The following is a 19,797-nucleotide window of genomic DNA, read 5'->3' on the forward strand; positions in this document are numbered from 1 at the left end:
CCAGAGAACTGTTTCTTCTTTTTTTTCATGTTAGCAGTTGACAATATCCTTCTTACCTCATAAATCCCAGGAAACAGCCCTGGCTCACCCCTCATAGTTATTTCTCACTTAAAGAGGTACAAATCTACTTCTGGCACCTCAGCTGTGGTAGCCTTGACTGCAGTGTCCTTCCTTTGTTCCACATCAGGAGCTTGGCTATATTAAAGTAACGAATGAAAAAGTAGCCAGCTGTTTCAGAAGTTCCTTCAGTGATTCAAGGTCATAAGAGAAGCAAATGTTTAATGTGGCTTAACCTGCAAAAGGTGCTGAGAACGAATGAGATCTGTATCATGCTAGGACCACTGAAAACATCTCCATGTACTGCTGTACCTGCAGTGCTCAGTGCTGCTTATTGCCAGACTTCAGCTGAATGAGACAGCTCACGAGTGAAAGTCGCCATTACTGCGATGCAGGGAGGAGAACGTTCATTTGCAATGCAGTAACTGGTCATCAGTGAACCCAGTACAAAATCCTGGTGTTCTTGTGGTTTTAGCAGTACTCTGGTTATTTGGAAAGAAATAACTGATCTCATCTTTTGTCTTTTCCGATTCAAGGCTACCCTTCCCTACAAAAGCTTCTTCCCACCCCAGCAGCTATTTTCTTCTTGGGGAATTAACTTCCCCTCACTGTTACAACATTGGCGTTAGCAGCTTGGACGTCTCTGCCCTGCCAGCTCCCTTCATAGCACCAAGCCAAGTCCAACACAAGGTGAAGGACCCATGGTGCCTGCCCAGTTTACCAGGTCATCTTCTGAGAGCAGCGTGGAACTCATTTCTGTGGAAGAGCAGAGTGGGTTTGCAATGCAGCAGCTGCCCATTGGCCGCAGGCTATTTAGAGTCAAGTTTTGAGACAAGCTGAAATTCTACTACTTCAGTTTAATCTGTGTATATGGAGCATCAAGTAAGCTGCTGTAAGATTTAACATTTCGGACATGTGGGTGGGATGATTTAAGTGCTAGCAAAGCTGTTTTTCAGGGGACCTGAGGAAGAGAAGAGCAGACAGGGGCATGGCAGAGGAAGATTGTGGGCAGATGAAAAGGAAGAATGTAAAGCATGGAAAGGGCAGGCAGGGAAGAGGCACAGGCAGCATTAGCATTTAGATGAGGGGCTGCAATTTGACATGGCATTAGAAGAAGATAGTGAGTTATTGTACATGTGAGCATGAAACAAAGGAGGAAAATGATAATTCACCTTCTTACTGGTAACACCTTCTTACTGGGGGACAGTAAGCACAGAATACAAAAAGTAAGTCAGACCTACTTAGAAGAAATATCATATTTTCTCATGTGGACTCAAGAGAAGACCATACTAATTGACATCAGTGGGAGATGGCAGAAGTCAGACTTTTTATCCAAGCATATGGAAGGGCCGAGCTATGGCTATGGCAGAGGCTGGAGAATGACAAAACAAACAAACAAACAAACAAAAACCACCACAAGATACAAAATTCCAGTCAAAGTTTGCAACAAGAGATCTGCTGCTCAATTGCAGCAAGGGCAGGAGGGAAGCTTCCAGCTGCCTACCATAACTTGAAAGAGATGCCTCTGTTCTTAGTTAATTCTGTTTTTGTGCAGACTCTGGGAGAAGGCTGCCACTTGCTGCACATCTTCTGAAAGGGGATCTTCAGAAGTTTCAGTCTCAGAAAACAATCACTGCCATGCCTTGATGTCAAAGCTTCCTGCCAGAAGTTTTCCAGCTGCTGCCCAAAAGGCCACTTTCCCTGGTCTTTCTACTCTACAGCACCCTTCAGCAACGGCCACACTTTTGCTTCCACTTCTGCTACAACTAATAGAACCACCAGTACCTTACACTAAGCACAAACAACAGCATAGCAGCACAGCACAAACACAGAATCATCCAAGAATCATAGAATGGTTTGGGTTGGAAAAGACCTTTAAGATTATCCAGTTCGACCCCCTGCTGTAGGCCTCCCTTAGACCAGGTTGCTCAAAGCTCCACCCAGCCTGGCTTTAAATGCTACCAGGGAGGGGGCATCCATGACCTTGCTGGGCAATCTGTTCCAGTGTGTCACCATCCTCACAGTAAAGAATTTATTGCTAGTATCTTCCTAATGTCCAGTCTAACATGGAAAAGCACTGTCTAGACTTTTTGTGTATTAGCAGTAGTTATGGTAGTAGTGCAACTAGACATACAGACATATATTTACACTTCTACATGGTTAAATAATGATGAGAGTTCAAATTCAGTAATGAAGAAGCAATTAGCTCTATATGCCTACATAGCTTACCCTTCCTTCCTTCCTGCCATCAGGAGTCCCCACGTCAGGAACTTGCCCCTCGATCTTCTTGGCAAGCTCCCGTTACCGTACCAACATTCTCATCCCTGGCTCTAAAAAAGCAAATACACAAAAATAAGTTACAACCCCCAAAATCTTAGCATGAGTGCACACACGTGCAGTATTTTACAGAGTAAGCTGATGCACTTCAGTCCTGCTCCACCATGGTTGGCATGAAGGAATTTCATCTTAATCTCCCTCCATTAATGACAAGCGTGAGCACAGGGAACTCTTCAGAGCAACAGAAACAAATGCAGTGCTGTACAACAAACTAAGAAAAATAGATAGGAGGAGGAAATGAGTAATTGTTCCCAGAGCTGTATAAGAGGAATCAATGATACTACAAACTAATCAGCTTTTTCAGCTTCTACTTGTTGTATATTACCTGTGTGTTACAGAGGGAAAATGATCAAGAGCAGGGAAATGTCTTGAACAGCAAGTACTGTGGTCATACACAGGCTGAGGACAACACTGAAAAAGAAAATGCTTTCTGAAACTGCTGGGAAACTGCAAGATAAATTTAACCTGTAACAACTGTCATGCAGCTAGAATAGAATTTGTAATGAAATCCTAATAAACATAATTCTTGTGCTTATTCCTACTGTTGGTGGAATGCAAATCAAGACCTTGAAAAGCATTAATTGTAAAAAGAGAATAATAATAATCAGAGATCTTTCCAAAAGCAGAGATTACATAATCAAGTAACACCAGTATTAAGTACATCATAATCAGTTTAATTCAGTGGGTTTTTCTACCAGTGAAATTATCCTGAGGTTTGTGGTAGGGAATCTAAGATATCTAACAAGGAGAAGAACATAGCTTACCAATTTCCATTTATGGAAGACATTCTTCAAATAGCATAACATGGAAATCCACATCAAGGTTGGTAAGATTTAAAGACGCTCGATGTTCTCAGCCGAACCCACATGGTCCTACAGCCTACTTTTGGAAAACACAACATGAACACGATGTGAATATTTTCCTGAGGGTTAGGATACCTCTTCAAACCAACACTTCTTTGCCACCACATTTTTCCAATGCCTTCCTTTACAATTGTTCTCTGTTAGCACAAAAGAAAGATTGTATGTAAAAGTTGCCATCGTTTTCTCCTCGGTTTACATTGAGGTTTCTCATGTAATTCTAGCTGTATTCTCAGTAAGCTGGCACTCATGGCAGGAAGATGTACAAAAACATGCACAGTTAACCAGTTAACCACTCCAAGTCATACATATGTTCCCCGACCTTATCTACCTATTTGGTCTCCCCCAGAAATCCTTCTCGATTTTAAGGACTAGCCTCATTAATGCATTGTATGCTGTGAATTCCTGCCTTGAATAGAAGCCTATCACCTCACAACAACACAAGGGGATGCAAGCAACCACCCAATAAGGAGCTCCAAATTTTAAACAAACACTATAAACAACTTCAAGATATTTTATCTCATTTACTCATTAATCCTATCAGATACGTTTGTGCACTACAGCTTCCACATTTACTCCCCTAGTTCCTGGTATCAGCCAAAGCTCAGACACCTCAAAGACAACCAACTGCTGTGTTCCAGCACAGCAAACACTGTTTCCACAAACAGAGCCATCGGATGTAACCTTTCAGACTAAGACAGACAGCAGAAGTCTGTAAACAAGAATAAATTTATTTTAGATTCTTTGAAGATTTAACGATATACAAAATGTATACAGTATCATATCCTTATAACATTTTACCTTTCCCCGTCAAACATAAAACACCATTTAAACAGCTATTGTGTTCGTGCCTTAAGTCTGTATCTATAAGATACACTACTGAATAAAAAAATTTATAGAGCTGTATACTGCCCTTTTAATTAAAAATTACAAATTAGTACCTATGTAACAAAAAAATCGCAGCATGAAACTTCAGTTGGACAACAGGTTTTTCTTGCTGAATGCTCAACAATATTTGGGACAGTTAAATTATATTTTATTTGCATGAAGGTGCATTGCAATCTCCCGAACTTTACATAATGCTAATCCAACCCTAGTCTCTCTTAAATAAGTACCACAAATAACATAACATTAAAGATGTTTTCTACACAATTTTAAATACATTTAAAAGTTATGTGTACATTCGGCTTTGATACACTGGTTTGATGAGATCTTTGGAAGGCAAAACTTCTGAAGCAGTCACTATGTACAACAAAAAGCACTTCCAACTTGTGTTCTCACAAGGCAACTTATTTGGACCAGTACATACTACTTCTTCTATTAAATATGATTATACCAGTCTATCATGGCTTTGTTACTATTTGATGGTGATGTGAGAAAACTGAAATGTATAAAACAAGAAATCTCATTATGCACAATTAGGGCTCTATTCCACAAAAAATAAACAGTTTTACAGCTACGAAGCCGAACCCTGATCCAGGAGACTCTCTCTCTATTGGAACAGACCGAGTTCCTACCTTCAACCTCAGCCTACTGGCGCCACATGCACACCCTCGTTTGGCTCTGCCCTCTCCAAAAGGCCAGATTTCAAATCATCTGGTGATAGTGGAACACTTCCAAACAGGCCCCAAGAATACTCTGGCATCACAGAGGTAGGTGCTTTCTCCAATCTTTTTCCAAGTGACGGTAAGATAGATGCCAAACAGACAAATGCTTTACCTTAAAACATCAGCTACCGAAATCCTTTTGGTTGAAGGCATATTGCACACCACAGGACTACGGAGAGAAAATCCTCCACTAAACCGAAACAAAATAAAAAATAAACCTTCTGCTAAAAAGTTCCTTTTAAAAACATGCCATAAATACTTATCATAATTCAACCTCTAAAATGACCAGCTGCCAATCTGTTCTCTGTAGATGGCTACCACAAATTGTTAGGTCCTTAGAATATGGACCAGCCAAAATTTCACTTATAACACAGTAATCCTTGTTTTGATGCATCTTTCTTTTAATTGTGGTGAAGGAAAGATAAGTGACAGCTCTGTGACATTCCATGATGTTTGGATGAAGCCACTGATTTGATCACATCATTAGAGCATCAAACGAAGAGAATTAGCTGAATCTGATTCTTTGGTGCAGCTTCCAGGCTGAATCGTTAGTTCAGGGGAATCATCCTGAGGAAATATAACCTTGTCAGGTGTGTAATCATTCCTCTTCAGATCTGTACAAACAAAATGAAGTCATATTGGTTACTATCTCTTTGTAGAGCAGATTCAATGAAGCATAAAAGTCTTTCACATAACTGGATAGACTTGTAAGTAAGAATTCCTCAATATGCATTCAGTGCTAAAAAATGGATGTTTTTTATCGTACATGAAATGGGAAGCCTAAAGCTGTGCTTTAAAAAGTAACAGGGCCTTAATTATTCTATTTACAGATATTATATAGCAAGCATTAGGTTGACTTTTAAAGGATTCTTCTGTTATCTGTTTCAAGTTTACTAGGAGTTATAATTCAAATAATGTCCAGAAGAGGGCCCCAAAAATGATCCAAGGGATGGAACATCTCCCCTACAGGGACAGGCTGAGACAGTGGGGCTGTGCAGCCTGGAGAAGGCTCCAGGGAGACCCAAGAGCAGCTTTTCAGTATCTAAAGGGAGGCTGTAAGAAAGAATGGAACAGACTCTTTGGCAAGGTCTGTTGTGACAGGACAAGAGGAAACGGTTTCAAACTAAAGGAAGGGAGATGTAGATTGGTTGTATGGAACAAGATTTTACAATAAGGTGGTACGGCACAGGTACAGGTTGCCCAGAGAGATGGTGAGTGCCCCTTCCTTGGAGACACTCAAGGTCAGGCTGCACCAGGATCTGAGCAACCCAAGCTAGCTGCAGGAGACCCAGTTCAATAGAGGGAGTTGGACTAGATGACATTTAAAAGATCCTTCCAAAAAATATGGTTCTATGATTCTATGATTTTTTTTTTTAATGACCTTTTCTATTTTACCTTCTGAATTCTACATCAGTCTAGCCTACCTACTTCAAATATTATGCACACAAATACAGAATACATGCACACTGTTAAATGCTTAATTTCAGATTTTTCTTCTTAAAATGGAACATTTGAAAAGTAAAAATACAAAACTGACGTTTATTACTTAATCTACTTTCACGGCATGACACAACTGTTTAATTATACATCATACAGTATACTACAGTATATGAATGTCTCAGAAAAAATACAGTAGCCACACTTACCAGGGAGTTTAAGTTTCCTGCAGCAGGAATTACAGTGATGCTTCGCTCTGAAGTTTTTTATCGCATCCTCTCCCAGGTTGGCTGGACCAAACACCATATCGTAAGACCTTAGAAATAAAGGGCATATAAACATAGGCTGTGTTCTCCAGAAAAAGAAAAAAAGTATAGTTTTCTTTAAACTTTTCTTCAATCTTACCTTTTTTCTCCGGCTTTTATCACAGACGGATCTGTCAAATTTTCACCAACACCTTCAGACAGCACAGGAAGAAACAGTTAAATATATAGTATCTATCTACCTATCTATATGTTACACCAGTGCATTAATATTGAAAAGCCTTGGCACTGTCAGCTATGACTTCTCAGCTTTCCCAAGAATGAAGGCAGAAGGAATCACGTGGGATAGGACACTCTTTATTCTTACATGAATTGCTCCTAAGTAGTTTGTACCTCTCAGGTTTCCTTGACCTATTTTTATGTCTACAATTCTTAACCAATTTTCACCTGAGAGAAATTTCTTACATGGAACTTCTCATAGACAGAATATGTGGCACACAGTTCAGTATAAGCTTGCTATATTACTACTACTCAAATGTTTCTACAAATGCATTATTTTTATGGTGCTTATCATTAGTAAAGCTTGTGTACACTTATATTCTCTTCAGCGCTGCAGCATCCAGTGCCACACTCGATAAGCTCACCACCAATTCAGATTAACTAGATCAAGACACAGTAAATACTGTTCATTATTTGTTACCAGCATATGAAGTCTTAATAAAACGCGATTACAAGTGAGTGCAGGACTTGGACTCCATGGTCTTCATCAGTTCCTTCCTACCCAGGACTACAATTCTGTGAGAAAGACCCATATACATCTTCCCTGGTCCTTGACCCCAGTTTCAAAACAGGACATTACCTTGCAGATCTAGTACGAGCAACTCCCCTCTTGTATATTCATATGTCCAATGGCTGAAAGCCAGCATAACCTCCTCTAGCATGTTACTTGGAATTATTTCATCACCATTGTTGTTGTTATATTTTCTAAACTCTCCTGTCATGCACTCTTCAACTGCAAACCACTGCCCAGCAGAGTGGCAATATAACAGGAAAACTTCCAGGAACCTAGTAAAAAGCACACTTAATGAACATATTTCCAAAATAAATGACAAGCATACCATTACCAATGGATAATTATTTTATCTACTTATTTAAAACATTTGAAACTATTGTCACACAAGCCTAGAATTACTGCAAGAAAATATCAATAAAAACATTGCCAAGAATGTTTGTAACATTCTTAATAACATCCAGAGACATAAAAAAACATATCAACACCTTAATATGCTTGACTGACACTTTCACAACCCCGTAGGCATTCTTCTATATCAAAAACATGCAATATAAAAGAAGTTCAAAAGTACTCACCGTGGAGAGTAAGGAATGGATTTGGGTTTCATTTGATTGAAAGCAAAGGTGAGCTTCTGTGCTGCCCTCTGCTGCTGAATTTCCTAGAATCCAAAGTCCATATTTTATTGCTGTATTATATAACAGGAAACATTATGCAGTTTAAAAGGCAGAGAGAACAGTAACTGCCAAATTGCTTGCTCTTTAAATTATATTTACACTTCAAGATTTTTAGCTTTCTGATTCACTAAACCATAATGGAGCAGGTTTTTTTGTCTGTTTGGCCCTTTAGCTCACAGAGAACAGCAAGCTAACTTAAACACCGTGCTTGTCTATGTTCAGTAAATGACAAGAATAAAACTTACTCTCAAGCACAAGTGTAACACAGTGTCCTCTTTATAAATGCTTGACCAAGTGTTCACAACTTCAGGAAGGAAAGACTTGATGATATAAAGATGTCCTGATTTCAGGATGTCATACTCTGACCATGTGCATACAACTTTAAGAGCTCGACGTAAACCTCCTCCCATCTCCTCTTTGCTTAAAAATTCAATTTTTGCACAGAGTCCCAGTTGTGACCAGGAAGACATGCTGTTGTTCAAGATGTTGGGAGAGCTTTCTTCGAGGCGATACACAGTGACTGGTTCACCTATTTACAATACAAAAAGCAATTAGCACCTTTAGTTTTTGAAGTTTTAAACTGAAGCACTGAATATCTCTGCGTTCTTAGATTGCAACACACACGAAGTTGTTACTAACACTCTACATTAATTTTAAAAATCTAGACAAGCCAGCTGGAATTTCTCTCCAATTCCTTTCATACAGCAACATAGAGGCACGATGTTTTGATCCCCCTGATTAGAACTACTAATGACCCTATTTAAACAGCATTCTGTGGACACGGTTTGTTTTTTGTTTTCTTCTCCAAAAGACTACATTAAGCCAGATGTTTGAACTCTGACCCTCTTCCCTCTACCCACTAGCAAGAATTAAAGTTCTTACCTCTTGGAGGCACAGGAGTGAAAGGAATGCTCTGTGATAACCTCATTAAGTTATTTCTTTCCACAGCTAGAAGAAAAATAACAGCGTTCATCAGATTCTAAGGATCTAATAAGTGTCATTAAAAATATGAACATTTATTCATAAGAGGCACTGACCTGAGTAATAGTAGTTGATATCCATGATAGGCTTGAAAGGAGAAGCAATGCCTAAGAGAGATCAGAAATGATGAGAGAAACTGCCTGACACCTGCATTGTGTATTAAAATAACCATGCACAAAGCTCACTCTCTCCAAGTGGTTAGGGTCTGAAAAAGATTTGCTATGCAGAAAATTAAGTATCTCATTTAGCTTTTCAATACATCAGAAGAAACTGTAGTACCTGGTAGTAGACCATTTGTTAAAAAAGTAATCACAGCTCTTTGTCTCTTAACTTCAAAGAATATTCTCATAGCTTGTATATATGAAAAAGCTCCTAGCTTGTTTATAGAAGAAACAATCAACGTACCATTCAATGCATCTTCTTCAGATGCCCTGTGAAATGCCAAAAAAGCAGCTGGTCACTGTTTGTTAAAAACTTGCCTTACGTTCACCAATTTTAACACATCATCCTAGGTCACCTTGTTAAACTGATAGTAGTGCCTTTACCCTATTTTTCAAGGGCAGTACTACTGCTTAATTACAAAATGGTAATGGAAGGCTGTTAAGTAATCTCACAGCTTTAGAGCTATACTTTAAATACTGCCAGTCACGTACAACATTACGCAAAGCTTGCATCACAAGAGCCCATTCTCACAGAAATGCTTTAATTAAATTGTGTTTCCAACAGCTAACACTTCTGTTATCAGATTAATAAGGTAATGGTTTTAACAGTTAACTCAAGGGATAATTGTTAACAGCAATGACTGCACAATTTCAGAGAAGGTTTACAAGTTCTAAAGGTTAGGAAAAGACCTTCACCTGGAAGTTAGCACCCAAACAAGTGTCAATACAAACATTTTCATGTAAGAACATGTTTTGCCCTTTGATGTGACCCCATTAATTTAAATAGAACCTGTCATAGCATTCCAGTGAACACATTCAGTTAGTAACATTCAGAAAGTAACTTACATTTGACTGCTACTTGAAGGTCTGCCTTGCAACCAATCCTTTAAATCAAAGGGGGAAAAAAAAAAGAAAAAAAAAAAGGAAAAATTTTTTTTGTTTCAGTTTTGTAAGGAGAACGTAGTATATTTAATTTTGGGATGAGAGAGTTATATGTTTTAAGATCTTGCAGTGCAGTGTGTTTATTGGAAAGATTCCATTAGGCCGTACTGTAGGTAGGTAGAAATATTCTAATAGATGTAAGGAATGGTAAAGACAAAAAAGCAGAAAAGGCTGTATTCATTTTTATTTTTTTTTAAATATAGATCATATAAACATTTTTATTTTTAAAAGGGCTTGTTTAAACAGGAAGGAACATGTATTTTCATAGTAAAAATAATCATAGTACGTAATGGAGAATATGTAAAACTTCTCTTAGCCAGAACAGCTCCCCTCCTGTTATCTCCTTGAACAACTAAGACTACAAATCAGTATTCTTCTTTTGTTTCTTTCCCTTTTACTCCTTCGGTTCTAGTTCTGTTTGACAACATAAGCAACAACAACAACAGCAACAATAATAAAAGGAAGGGGAGAATACAAACCGTCAGCAAAGCTGCTTTAGAGTCGACCTGTTGAGCGTCTTCACTCGATGCTCTTCTACTCTTGCTGGGGACTATAAATGAAAAGATTTATAATTGAATAAAGATTTGCATTTACTTGCTTATCTGACCATTACAAATTTCCAACACAGTTCCGACTAAATTGCTTACCTTTTTACAACTATTTGGTTATTTGTTGTGGCAACCTCAAGGTAACAGGAATTAAGCTGGCATAATTACATCTATCACAAGGAAACAAATGGCACCAATCATAAAATCATAACTTTTTGTGTCTCCTTTGTACCCTCCTGGAATATGCATTGTCACCACAACTGAGTGGAAAAAAAATAGGTCATCTCAAAAATGGCACACTTACATTGTTCTGAATGGACTGCCAAAGGGTCAGTAAACCCACCACAAGAACTAGACTGTCTAAGACCACAGTCAGTTTGAAGACCCTACAAAAGAAATACACACACGAATCAGTTTACAGCTACTACTCTTTCAGCAAGCAATCTGCCTAGTTTTCTTTTTTAGGACTACCTATAAGTCCAATAAAAAGTATTTATGCTTTGTAAACTTCTGGATGTACCTCAAATAGCTTGCTGCACAAAAATGCTGAAGTCAAGCTTACTCCAGCTAGCATTCCTCACAGTAAATATCAACTCTAACATTTCTAGGTACTTATTAAGACTGCTGATCTATTCTGAAAGAATATTTTTAAAGAGAATGTTAAGATATGATTACAAAAATGTACATTATGCTGGATCTCTACAAGTATCACAAGTATATTCTATCATCTGCCTTCATTAATTATCTATTTTCATTTGAGAACTTGGCTAAGATAGAAACAAAAGTTCAGTTTAAAGAAGCCACTGAAAATAAGAATAATATTTAAGTAAGTTTTGCCACAAAGATCTACATTTTATGAACCAAATCTTCTCACAGACTCACTTCTTAGTTAACTACTTTCTGAATATCTACTTGCCATATCTGGCTCAACCACAGTTTTCCAACTCATGAGTGACAGCAAAGCTTTCAGGAAAAATGACAATTCCCAAAGAGAAATTAAGGCTCAGAATTACAGGTATGACAAATTATTTTATTGCAATCCTGAAATCCAGTCATTTGCACTTACTTAAGATTCTTCAGTCTGTGCTTCGTTATAATTCCATTACTCATGCATAATGTCTGGATATCCCAACTTCAATGAGTCATACTTTGTGAAGACACTCATTGATTAAAGGCAAATGCTGCGATTTTTTTTGTTGAAAATAGACTATAATTGCTCATCACACAATTGGCAAACTTCCCCCTAAGTTTTGCTTTTTCATTATTTTGTTTTTTAAATAATTACCAGAATTCATGATATCTTTACAGACAAGTGACCTACAAAAACAGAGCTCCCCATCCTCACCGTAAAGAATAAATTCACTACCTGTTGAAAATTGTCTCTAATAAATGGAAACCTTCTTTACTTACTTGCAGCCTGGTGGTCTCTATGCCCTCCAGTATGGCTTTTTTGAAGTCTTCCTGTTGCTCCTATAAAAAATAATAATAATAAAAAGGAAAAAAAAGGCAAAAGATTAACATTATTAATAGAAGCACCAAAATTCATACACACAAAGCTTTTTGGTCACATGTGATAGTTATCAGAAAGCATAGAATGAGCAACTTGGCAGAATATTGGCATTGCGAATGGTCATTAGGCAATTCTCAAGTCAGACTCTTCCCCAAATGAGGGGTAACTGCAAATAGTTACCTTGTAACCAAGCCATTCTATGGCTGATTCAGTGATTTATTATTTTAATACTAAAATAAAAAACCCTTGTTTTTATATGTATGTGCATGTGTGTACATATACATATACACATATACTATAAGCATCTGGAATACAGATTTGTCCTGATTAATGCCTTCATAGTAGTTATTTGTACCTTATTTAAGCAAACTATAATTACACATCATTTATTTGAAGATAAGTTTAACAAAAAGGGCTTTTCTTCTTCAAATCACATCAATTGTTGTGTTAATTGCAGTCACTATTTCAATCACGTACACTATCATTTTACTCTGTATAATATCACTATAAATAAACGCTGATGTTGAAATTTTCAAGTGTCAATGTCTCATTTGAAAAAGTCACCCACTAAGTGTGGGACATGTAATTTTATCTTATTTTTAATTTACAGTTATGTCACTTCAGCTTCATAAGTTCTTCTCTTCATATTATGAAGCAACAATACCTGATGCACGCTTAAGGCTGCACGAGTTTTCACTCAATTGCTTACAGTAAGAGAGCTGCACTCCTTCCAGGCTGCATTTTACAAATTTCTTCACTGTATTTGTTCTTAAGATGTTTTCAATACACAGTGAAGTTAAAATAAAATAAAAAAATAAGAAAAAATTTCCACGCTTACCTCAATATCAGCACTTCTTTCTTTAATTTTGCTTGTTGCCTCCTTGAACCGCTGCAACTCCATGCTGTCTCTGTGACCTTAGACACAGTGAATTGAAAAAAGTATTTAAAATCAATAGCAATTGGCCATGTCCTGACCATGGCAATAGTCTGTATCATAACAAAGGGCTGCAAACCATCTAATTTAATTTGTGTGCCTGAACGCACCAGAGAACTTTTTCCAAACACAGTAAAATTGATGTGACAAAATATTAATACGAAACTACCGCTTTTCCCACACTGCATGGACTACCACAATTCAAAATGTGAAATTAACTTTTTCAGATTTTACCTAAATGTATGTTCTTCACAGGAAAGGATCCAGATAGTCTGTATTCAGTGCTTTTATGCAGCCATGATAAATGAAGGAAAAGCAGACAGTTTTATGAGGTAGCTTTTACAATATACCCTTCATCCTCCACATTGCAAGAAATAATCTCCAGGATTTTACCAAGCACGTGGCTTTGTAATGAATGAAAGCCAGCTTATATTGATAACGGAAAGCTGCTCTGCACCAGAAGTCTTATAAAATCTGGACAGTAAGAATGAAGAGTATGTTCTAAATGCTAGATGTCAAAGAACCATACACTAAAAATTTGGCTCCAGTAAAATAAGTATAGTTAGTATTTAAAGTTATTAGTGGTGAAGTACATTCACAGATTAGATAGATTCACACAATCACTGAATCCATTACATCTATTTAGTCTTGCTTTCCGAATTAGAAAAAAGGGAGGTGGTATTCTTCTTTTGAATCAGGAGGAAATTATAAACAAAAGTTAGTGTGTACAAATGCAGAGACACTCTTCCTACAGTAACAAATCTATCAATGACGTATGGAGGTATCATCGTAGAATTTTAAGTTTCACAGTAGTAAAGTCGTCTAAAAATTAAAATTTTACATCCTCAACACATCTTTGAAATAGAGACATCCCTGTGCTGGAGCAAGACAACACTTCCACAGGCAACTTAACAATTCCAGATACACTGAACCTACTTAAAGCTTTATCTATTTCACAGAAATCGGTTAGTAAAACCCACACCTGTATTTTGCAACGAATCTGCCACTGTTTTTCCATTCAAATATGAAGATATTCAAACCAGAAACATGCGACTTTTCAGTGGTAAGCAAAATTTCAGGGGAGGCATAACACTGTCATTTAATAAAAGAATTTTGGAAGCTTTCTGAAAGGACTGCTAAAAAGTACATAGCAACAGTGGAAGATCCCAATTCAACAGTGTTTAGAAACACAGTATAGGAGGATCCCTCAGTTTGACACAGATACCACAAAGATATTTATCCAGGATTCCATCAGCCTAAGAAGTCTTCTGTAATTAAGTCAAGGAATAGACAATATTTTTAAATTTATGAAATGAAAAGAGCTTTATAATAACTTGCAAAGTTTATCTACATTGGCCATACCAAGTTGCAGAGCAGCTGATTGCATAAAACTGCTATACTCAACAACTGGCTAATGTTTTCCAGAAAAATATTGTCTATGTGACAGAATTATAAAGAAATGATAATTTTTAAGTTAAAAAAAAAATAATGTTCAAGCAATATAGGGAAATTAGAGATGTTAAAAGCAAAAAAAAGCAGAGCAAAATGGTAGAATAAAGTCACCTGCAACCGGAATACACCCAAAATACCATACAATTCTTGATAAGTCAAACCTTGTGGTTTAGATTTGGTCCACAGTTTATGAAGTAGTCCCATAAGGATGTTAGAACATAAATCTTGGTTTTGTAGTTCCATTGCATGAACATGTTGACTTTTGGAAAGTTCATCTTTAACATTCAATTTTCCATGTGAGTCGTTGACTGTTGACGTCAAGTCGCCAGTTGACAAAGACAACTTCATTTGGGGTTTGTTCTTCGATAAGTTGACAGAGGACTGGTGATCACATTTGTCAACTCTGCAGCTGTAGTTATCATTAGTGTCACTCTCATCATGAATAAAACCACAATTAATGTATCCTCCATTTTCAACACAAGGTTGAGTGAAAGCAAGGCAAGCAGAGCCAGAAGCAAGAGGATAAGAGCAGCTAATTATGACTTCAGGACATTCAGAATCTACTTTGTCATACTTACCCACAAATGCACCAAATTCTACATTATTTTCTCCTTCTGTAGCCTTAGAACAAACAGTCTCTTCATGCTTTGTTGAAGAATCCAGCTGACTTTTGCAACTGGGACGAGATGGAGTGCTAACAAAAAATTTAGCTGTTGGGGATGTTACATGTGGCATACTGTTAGACGAATTGCCTAATTTTTTACTTTTACTAGAGGATTTTGAGATCTCAGAAGCCTGTATTCGCTGGCGAAGTTCTGGAGGGGAAACAACATTGGAAAATAAGGCACTGCCTGAGGAACCTGCCTCTTGAAAGTTTATTTCTTCTCTTCGGGCAACTTGAGCCAACTCCTGACCAATTGTTTTATGCTGGACTTCTTTGTCATCACGTATCGAAATGCTACAGAGTAAAGCATTGTTATTTTCAAGGCCTCCTTGAGGAAAAGAACCAAAGACATTTCCAATGCTGTGCTTTTTCCACACAGAAGATCTTAGAGAGCCATCATCAATGAGGTTTTGTGCTAAGTGTTTTGAAATGCTCAATTCCCGTGTAATTTCATTGTGAACCTTACTAGCTTCTGAAGCTTTCTGAGCAGTCAGTGTTTTCAGAGTATCCACAGTTAGAGCAGAGAGATCCTGTAGGTGGCCAATCTGTGAATCTAAAGACTGTAGTGACCGTTTTATGTAGTTGACACGATCTCCAACTTCCTTTATCTGTATGCACATTTGTTCCACCCTAAGAAAAATCAAATTATGAAGGAGCTATGAAAAGTATTTTTTTCAATAAGCAAACAGAACATCTTTGTAACTTTTTCTGCCCATTTGAGGAAAAAAAACCCTGATTTCAGGATGCTATAAACTAGAGCATCGGACTTCTGTGTAATACAACATTTGTAAATATTTTTGAATCATAGAATTAGTATACACATCAACTAAGGGCCTACAGCACACTTTCAAATGCTTTGGCTTACTATTGCCACAGCTTACCAAGTGCTGGAAATGCTATTCTACAGATAAGGAAACAACTCACATTATTAGCTTCTGCATAGAAATGGAAAGGCATCACCCTACGTTTGCACAAATACTTCATTTGACTATTTTATTGAACTGCATTTACCCTCCTCAAAGCAGTTACAAATCACAGTTCTAAGCTTCTCGATTCAAAATGTTATTTGTAAAAATTTTACCGTTCAAAAGTGACTCGAATCCTCTCCTCGCTTCCAGAATGAAATTTGTCATCCTTCTCATTGAAATACATCTCAACGCATAACTCTTCAAAATCATGAAGTTTCTTTTGATCTTCTTCTGTCAGGAAGAGTTCTAAAAAGAGATTAAAGGGTTCAGAAGATGAATATGACGTAAAGCAGTATAGACATCAGAGATTAATAGCCACAACCTTACAAATGGTGTTAGAAGAAAAACAAAGCAGTAACGTCTAGCACCTTTTCTCTCTTTGCTAGAGAAAAAGGTAGATAATGTCAAAGATTTCGCCTAAAATAAGAACAATGATGTTTGCACAGCCCCTACCCACACACCTTCTTTTCTTAAGGCAGGGGCTAAATTCCCGAGGTTTCTTAGCTGGATTTTATCACTATGAAATATTTTATTTTTTCATCTTCAAAAGATTTTTAAATAAGATCAGTTTTCGTGGAAAAAAAAAATACACACACACACATAATATCTATAAGAATATATTGTCCCAATAACACAAACAGAAAATTTAATTTTTTGGTGGCTTTTTTTTTTTTTTTTTTTAAACTTAGTTTAACTGGAGATTTTCTTGAGGCTGTATATTACACTTTGTAAAAACACTGAAACTTTGAACAGAATCAGTCTTATTCAATACTGACCATTACAGAAAAAATAAAGATCCACTTAGAATTATAGAATTTTCTAAGTTAGAAGGGACCCAGCAGGATCAAAGTCCAGCTTCTCAACTTTGTTGAAAATATACATTTCAACCAAGACTGCACTTTCCTGCATTAAACATATAAAAAGAATCATAACTTTTTTTTTTTTTTAAATAACTGCTCGTACTTGGCCCATCTGAAGTCTTGTCTGTCTTTCTTCTTTTACATATACAACACAACAGGGAAGCCATATGGCTAAGAATAATAAGTGGTGGAGGCAGAACCGGTTTTTCATGATAGGCCATAATGAAATGATAGCGTTGGTACTTCCATACAATGTTTGAAATTGCCTTTACTTGTAAATACACATTGCTGAAAGGAAAAAAAAAAAAGCATTAGACAATTCAAGTTTTGTTGCTTTTTAATGCTTGTTGTCAAGGTATTAAAAAAGCAATAAAATAAAAATCCTTCAACAATCTTCAGTCTTAAGGTTAGTTAGTTAAGAAAGAAAAACAAACTTGTCTCTCACTGCACAAGTAGTTATAGTGGAAGCTAGAAACACTCAAGAAAAGACTGTGCTCTAAAGCAGGGAGAAAATTAGAAATCTCTTGTCTGGTACCATCTCAGTACTTTTCCTCAAAAATGAAAGGCATTGAGATCAATTTTCAAATTTGTTAAGAAAAAGTATTTGCAACTCAACAGTTATGAATTTTTTTTAATCACTCCACATTTCTGCAGCATACCATTCCTATGTGTTAGCAAGCTGCTTATTCCCATACACAAAATACTTGCAGATAATTCCAATAGACTTAAACTACTCTGCAACTAAACTCAGTTGAAGAGAGCTTTAAACGAATTGAGGAACATCAGTCAATATACTGATCCAGAAACAACCTTGTTTCTTTACAAAGAAAAGAAATTACAAAATGCTTTCAATCTATGACAAAAACCTGGTTCACTTTGGTCTTGCAGATGTGACACATATTAGTCATATCACAAATTTCCCTTCCTTGCCATGCAGTTTGCAGTGAGGAAGACTAGCTTTTGAATCTGAAAATGCTTTCACCAAATTGAATTGCCTCAAACTGGTAACAGTTCTGATCTTATCATTATTAAAGTGAAATTAATATACCCAAGGATTAGCAAAAATAGGTAATTATTCCATATACTTACTTGAAAAATGCAATAAGGAGATTAACCATAATTATGTACTGTACAAAGAGGTAGACAGCTTGAAGAAATGGGGTCAACCATGTTCCTGGCCCGCAGAGATGAGCAACTTGTGACTCAGAATTATTTGCACAAACTGAGTTGGGGAAAAAAGCAAAATAGGTACAACTTTAGAACTCACTGCAGATACAGACAGGAAAAAGGATGAAAGGCTGCACAATAAACAACATGCACTGTTCTGCAATTCAAAATACCTCTACATATTTTAGGAACATAGAAGAGAGATACAGGAGGCAGTTCCTAGTTATTACTATGGTATATTTATATTATTGGTTTTAAAATAAATAAATAAATATAAGAAAAAGAAAAAGAAATAGCAAAGTATCGTAACAGCCAAAAATTATGGCAAAGTATCTGGGTGGAAACATTCCAAAATATTGTTAGGAATAGCCTTATTAGAAACCCCACTTAAGTAGAATTTTCATTCTAAGTTATTTAAGCTTCATAAATTGTAATGGAAGAGTCAAATCAAGAAGTTACGTAGTTGTAAGTGAGAAAGAGAAGATAATCCAGTGAATGGAATCCACGTCAACAATACTGAGCATTTAATGTCAAAAAATAAAATCTTAATAAGATTGTATCAGAATAAGCCTTATTACTTGCTTCAGAATCTTACCATCAATTTCATAGGCATACACTTCACCAAAAATCATCCAGTATGGATGAAATACAATATCTCTAGCAAGAGTCCAAGATGGTGCCTCATTAGGGTATAATATTGCCTTCCTGGGAACACCAAAACTAAGCAGTACAAGTGCCATAATCACCACAATGTAAAACATGTTGGCCACCTATACAAAAAAAAACAAAAACAAATATATATATACATATACATTTATACACACGCATACACACAAAAGTCAGTTAATATACAAGGTCAAAATCAGGCTTTCACAACTTTAAACATTTTTACATTGACAGCATAAGTTTGATGAATTTTTTGTGTTGCTTAAGGAAAAGTCTAAGGTGCTTGCATTTCAGGCAGCAAATTTTGCTAAATAACAAACCCTGTACAAAATTTCTTTTTTTTTTCCTCTCTTTTCTTATACCAGGTTTACTATTGTTAGCCAAAAGGTATTTTCTTTTTAACTCAAATACTCATTATGTGGAAGAGCAGCAGGTGATGAAGAAGTATTATTTTCTGAATTCAGTGAATAGCTGCACGAAATGTCTGTGTAGCTTCTGAAGGACTGAGAAAGGACTGAATAAACAGAACCTATGCTACTAACATATCAAATTGACAAGATAAGCAGCTTAACACACGCCTTTTAAAGAGTGACAGCGTTTAACTCTGTAGGAACCATTTTAGAGGCAGTGGGAACACCCCTTCCCCCTTCATACATATGGTTCTTAGGGCTTAAAACGCTGCCACTTGTTCTTCATTTCTCTTCTTATGACTTTCATTGATCACTTTTCTCAGTCTTATTATAGAATCCATTAACACGACTACACTCTCGTCATGTTAATGCTAGAAAGTCCGTAACTCCTAGCATTATCTTCCCTTTGTTACAGCAATTTACTAAGCTTTTGAAAAGAAATGGATCTCAAGGATGGTGTGGTAGCCACCATTCATCAACTGCTTGCTCACACTACAGAACACAAC

The 19,797-nt window shown here is 36.7% G+C and overlaps 1 protein-coding gene across 3 annotated transcripts in view; it reads right to left on the reverse strand.

Annotated features, from left to right (window-relative positions):
- Window positions 1-3,965: 3,965 nt before the first annotated feature.
- Window positions 3,966-19,797, reverse strand: part of TRPM7 (transient receptor potential cation channel subfamily M member 7) — a 53,929-nt gene continuing 38,097 nt past the window's right edge. The window contains exons 22-40 of one of the 3 annotated variants that reach the window (XM_052672547.1): window positions 18,811-18,985; window positions 18,138-18,270; window positions 17,152-17,336; window positions 16,302-16,434; window positions 15,135-15,850; window positions 13,009-13,085; window positions 12,071-12,130; window positions 10,965-11,046; window positions 10,592-10,662; window positions 10,017-10,054; window positions 9,415-9,440; window positions 9,066-9,116; window positions 8,911-8,976; window positions 8,274-8,557; window positions 7,930-8,012; window positions 7,421-7,626; window positions 6,704-6,755; window positions 6,508-6,614; window positions 3,966-5,475 (exon numbers count right to left, since the gene is read on the reverse strand). In XM_052672547.1, the coding sequence (XP_052528507.1) occupies window positions 5,345-5,475; window positions 6,508-6,614; window positions 6,704-6,755; window positions 7,421-7,626; window positions 7,930-8,012; window positions 8,274-8,557; window positions 8,911-8,976; window positions 9,066-9,116; window positions 9,415-9,440; window positions 10,017-10,054; window positions 10,592-10,662; window positions 10,965-11,046; window positions 12,071-12,130; window positions 13,009-13,085; window positions 15,135-15,850; window positions 16,302-16,434; window positions 17,152-17,336; window positions 18,138-18,270; window positions 18,811-18,985 (2,676 nt within the window). In that variant the 3' untranslated portion in view covers window positions 3,966-5,344. Of the gene's footprint in view, window positions 5,476-6,507; window positions 6,615-6,703; window positions 6,756-7,420; window positions 7,627-7,929; window positions 8,013-8,273; window positions 8,558-8,910; window positions 8,977-9,065; window positions 9,117-9,414; window positions 9,441-10,016; window positions 10,055-10,591; window positions 10,663-10,686; window positions 10,831-10,964; window positions 11,047-12,070; window positions 12,131-13,008; window positions 13,086-14,780; window positions 14,966-15,134; window positions 15,851-16,301; window positions 16,435-17,151; window positions 17,337-18,137; window positions 18,271-18,810; window positions 18,986-19,797 lie in introns of those variants that run through there. The other 2 variants (XM_052672548.1, XM_052672549.1) reach the window with 2 other exon arrangements.

Source organism: Tympanuchus pallidicinctus, unplaced genomic scaffold, assembly GCF_026119805.1.
Source record: "Tympanuchus pallidicinctus isolate F22 unplaced genomic scaffold, pur_lepc_1.0 scaffold12, whole genome shotgun sequence".
Taxonomy (NCBI): domain Eukaryota; kingdom Metazoa; phylum Chordata; class Aves; order Galliformes; family Phasianidae; genus Tympanuchus; species Tympanuchus pallidicinctus.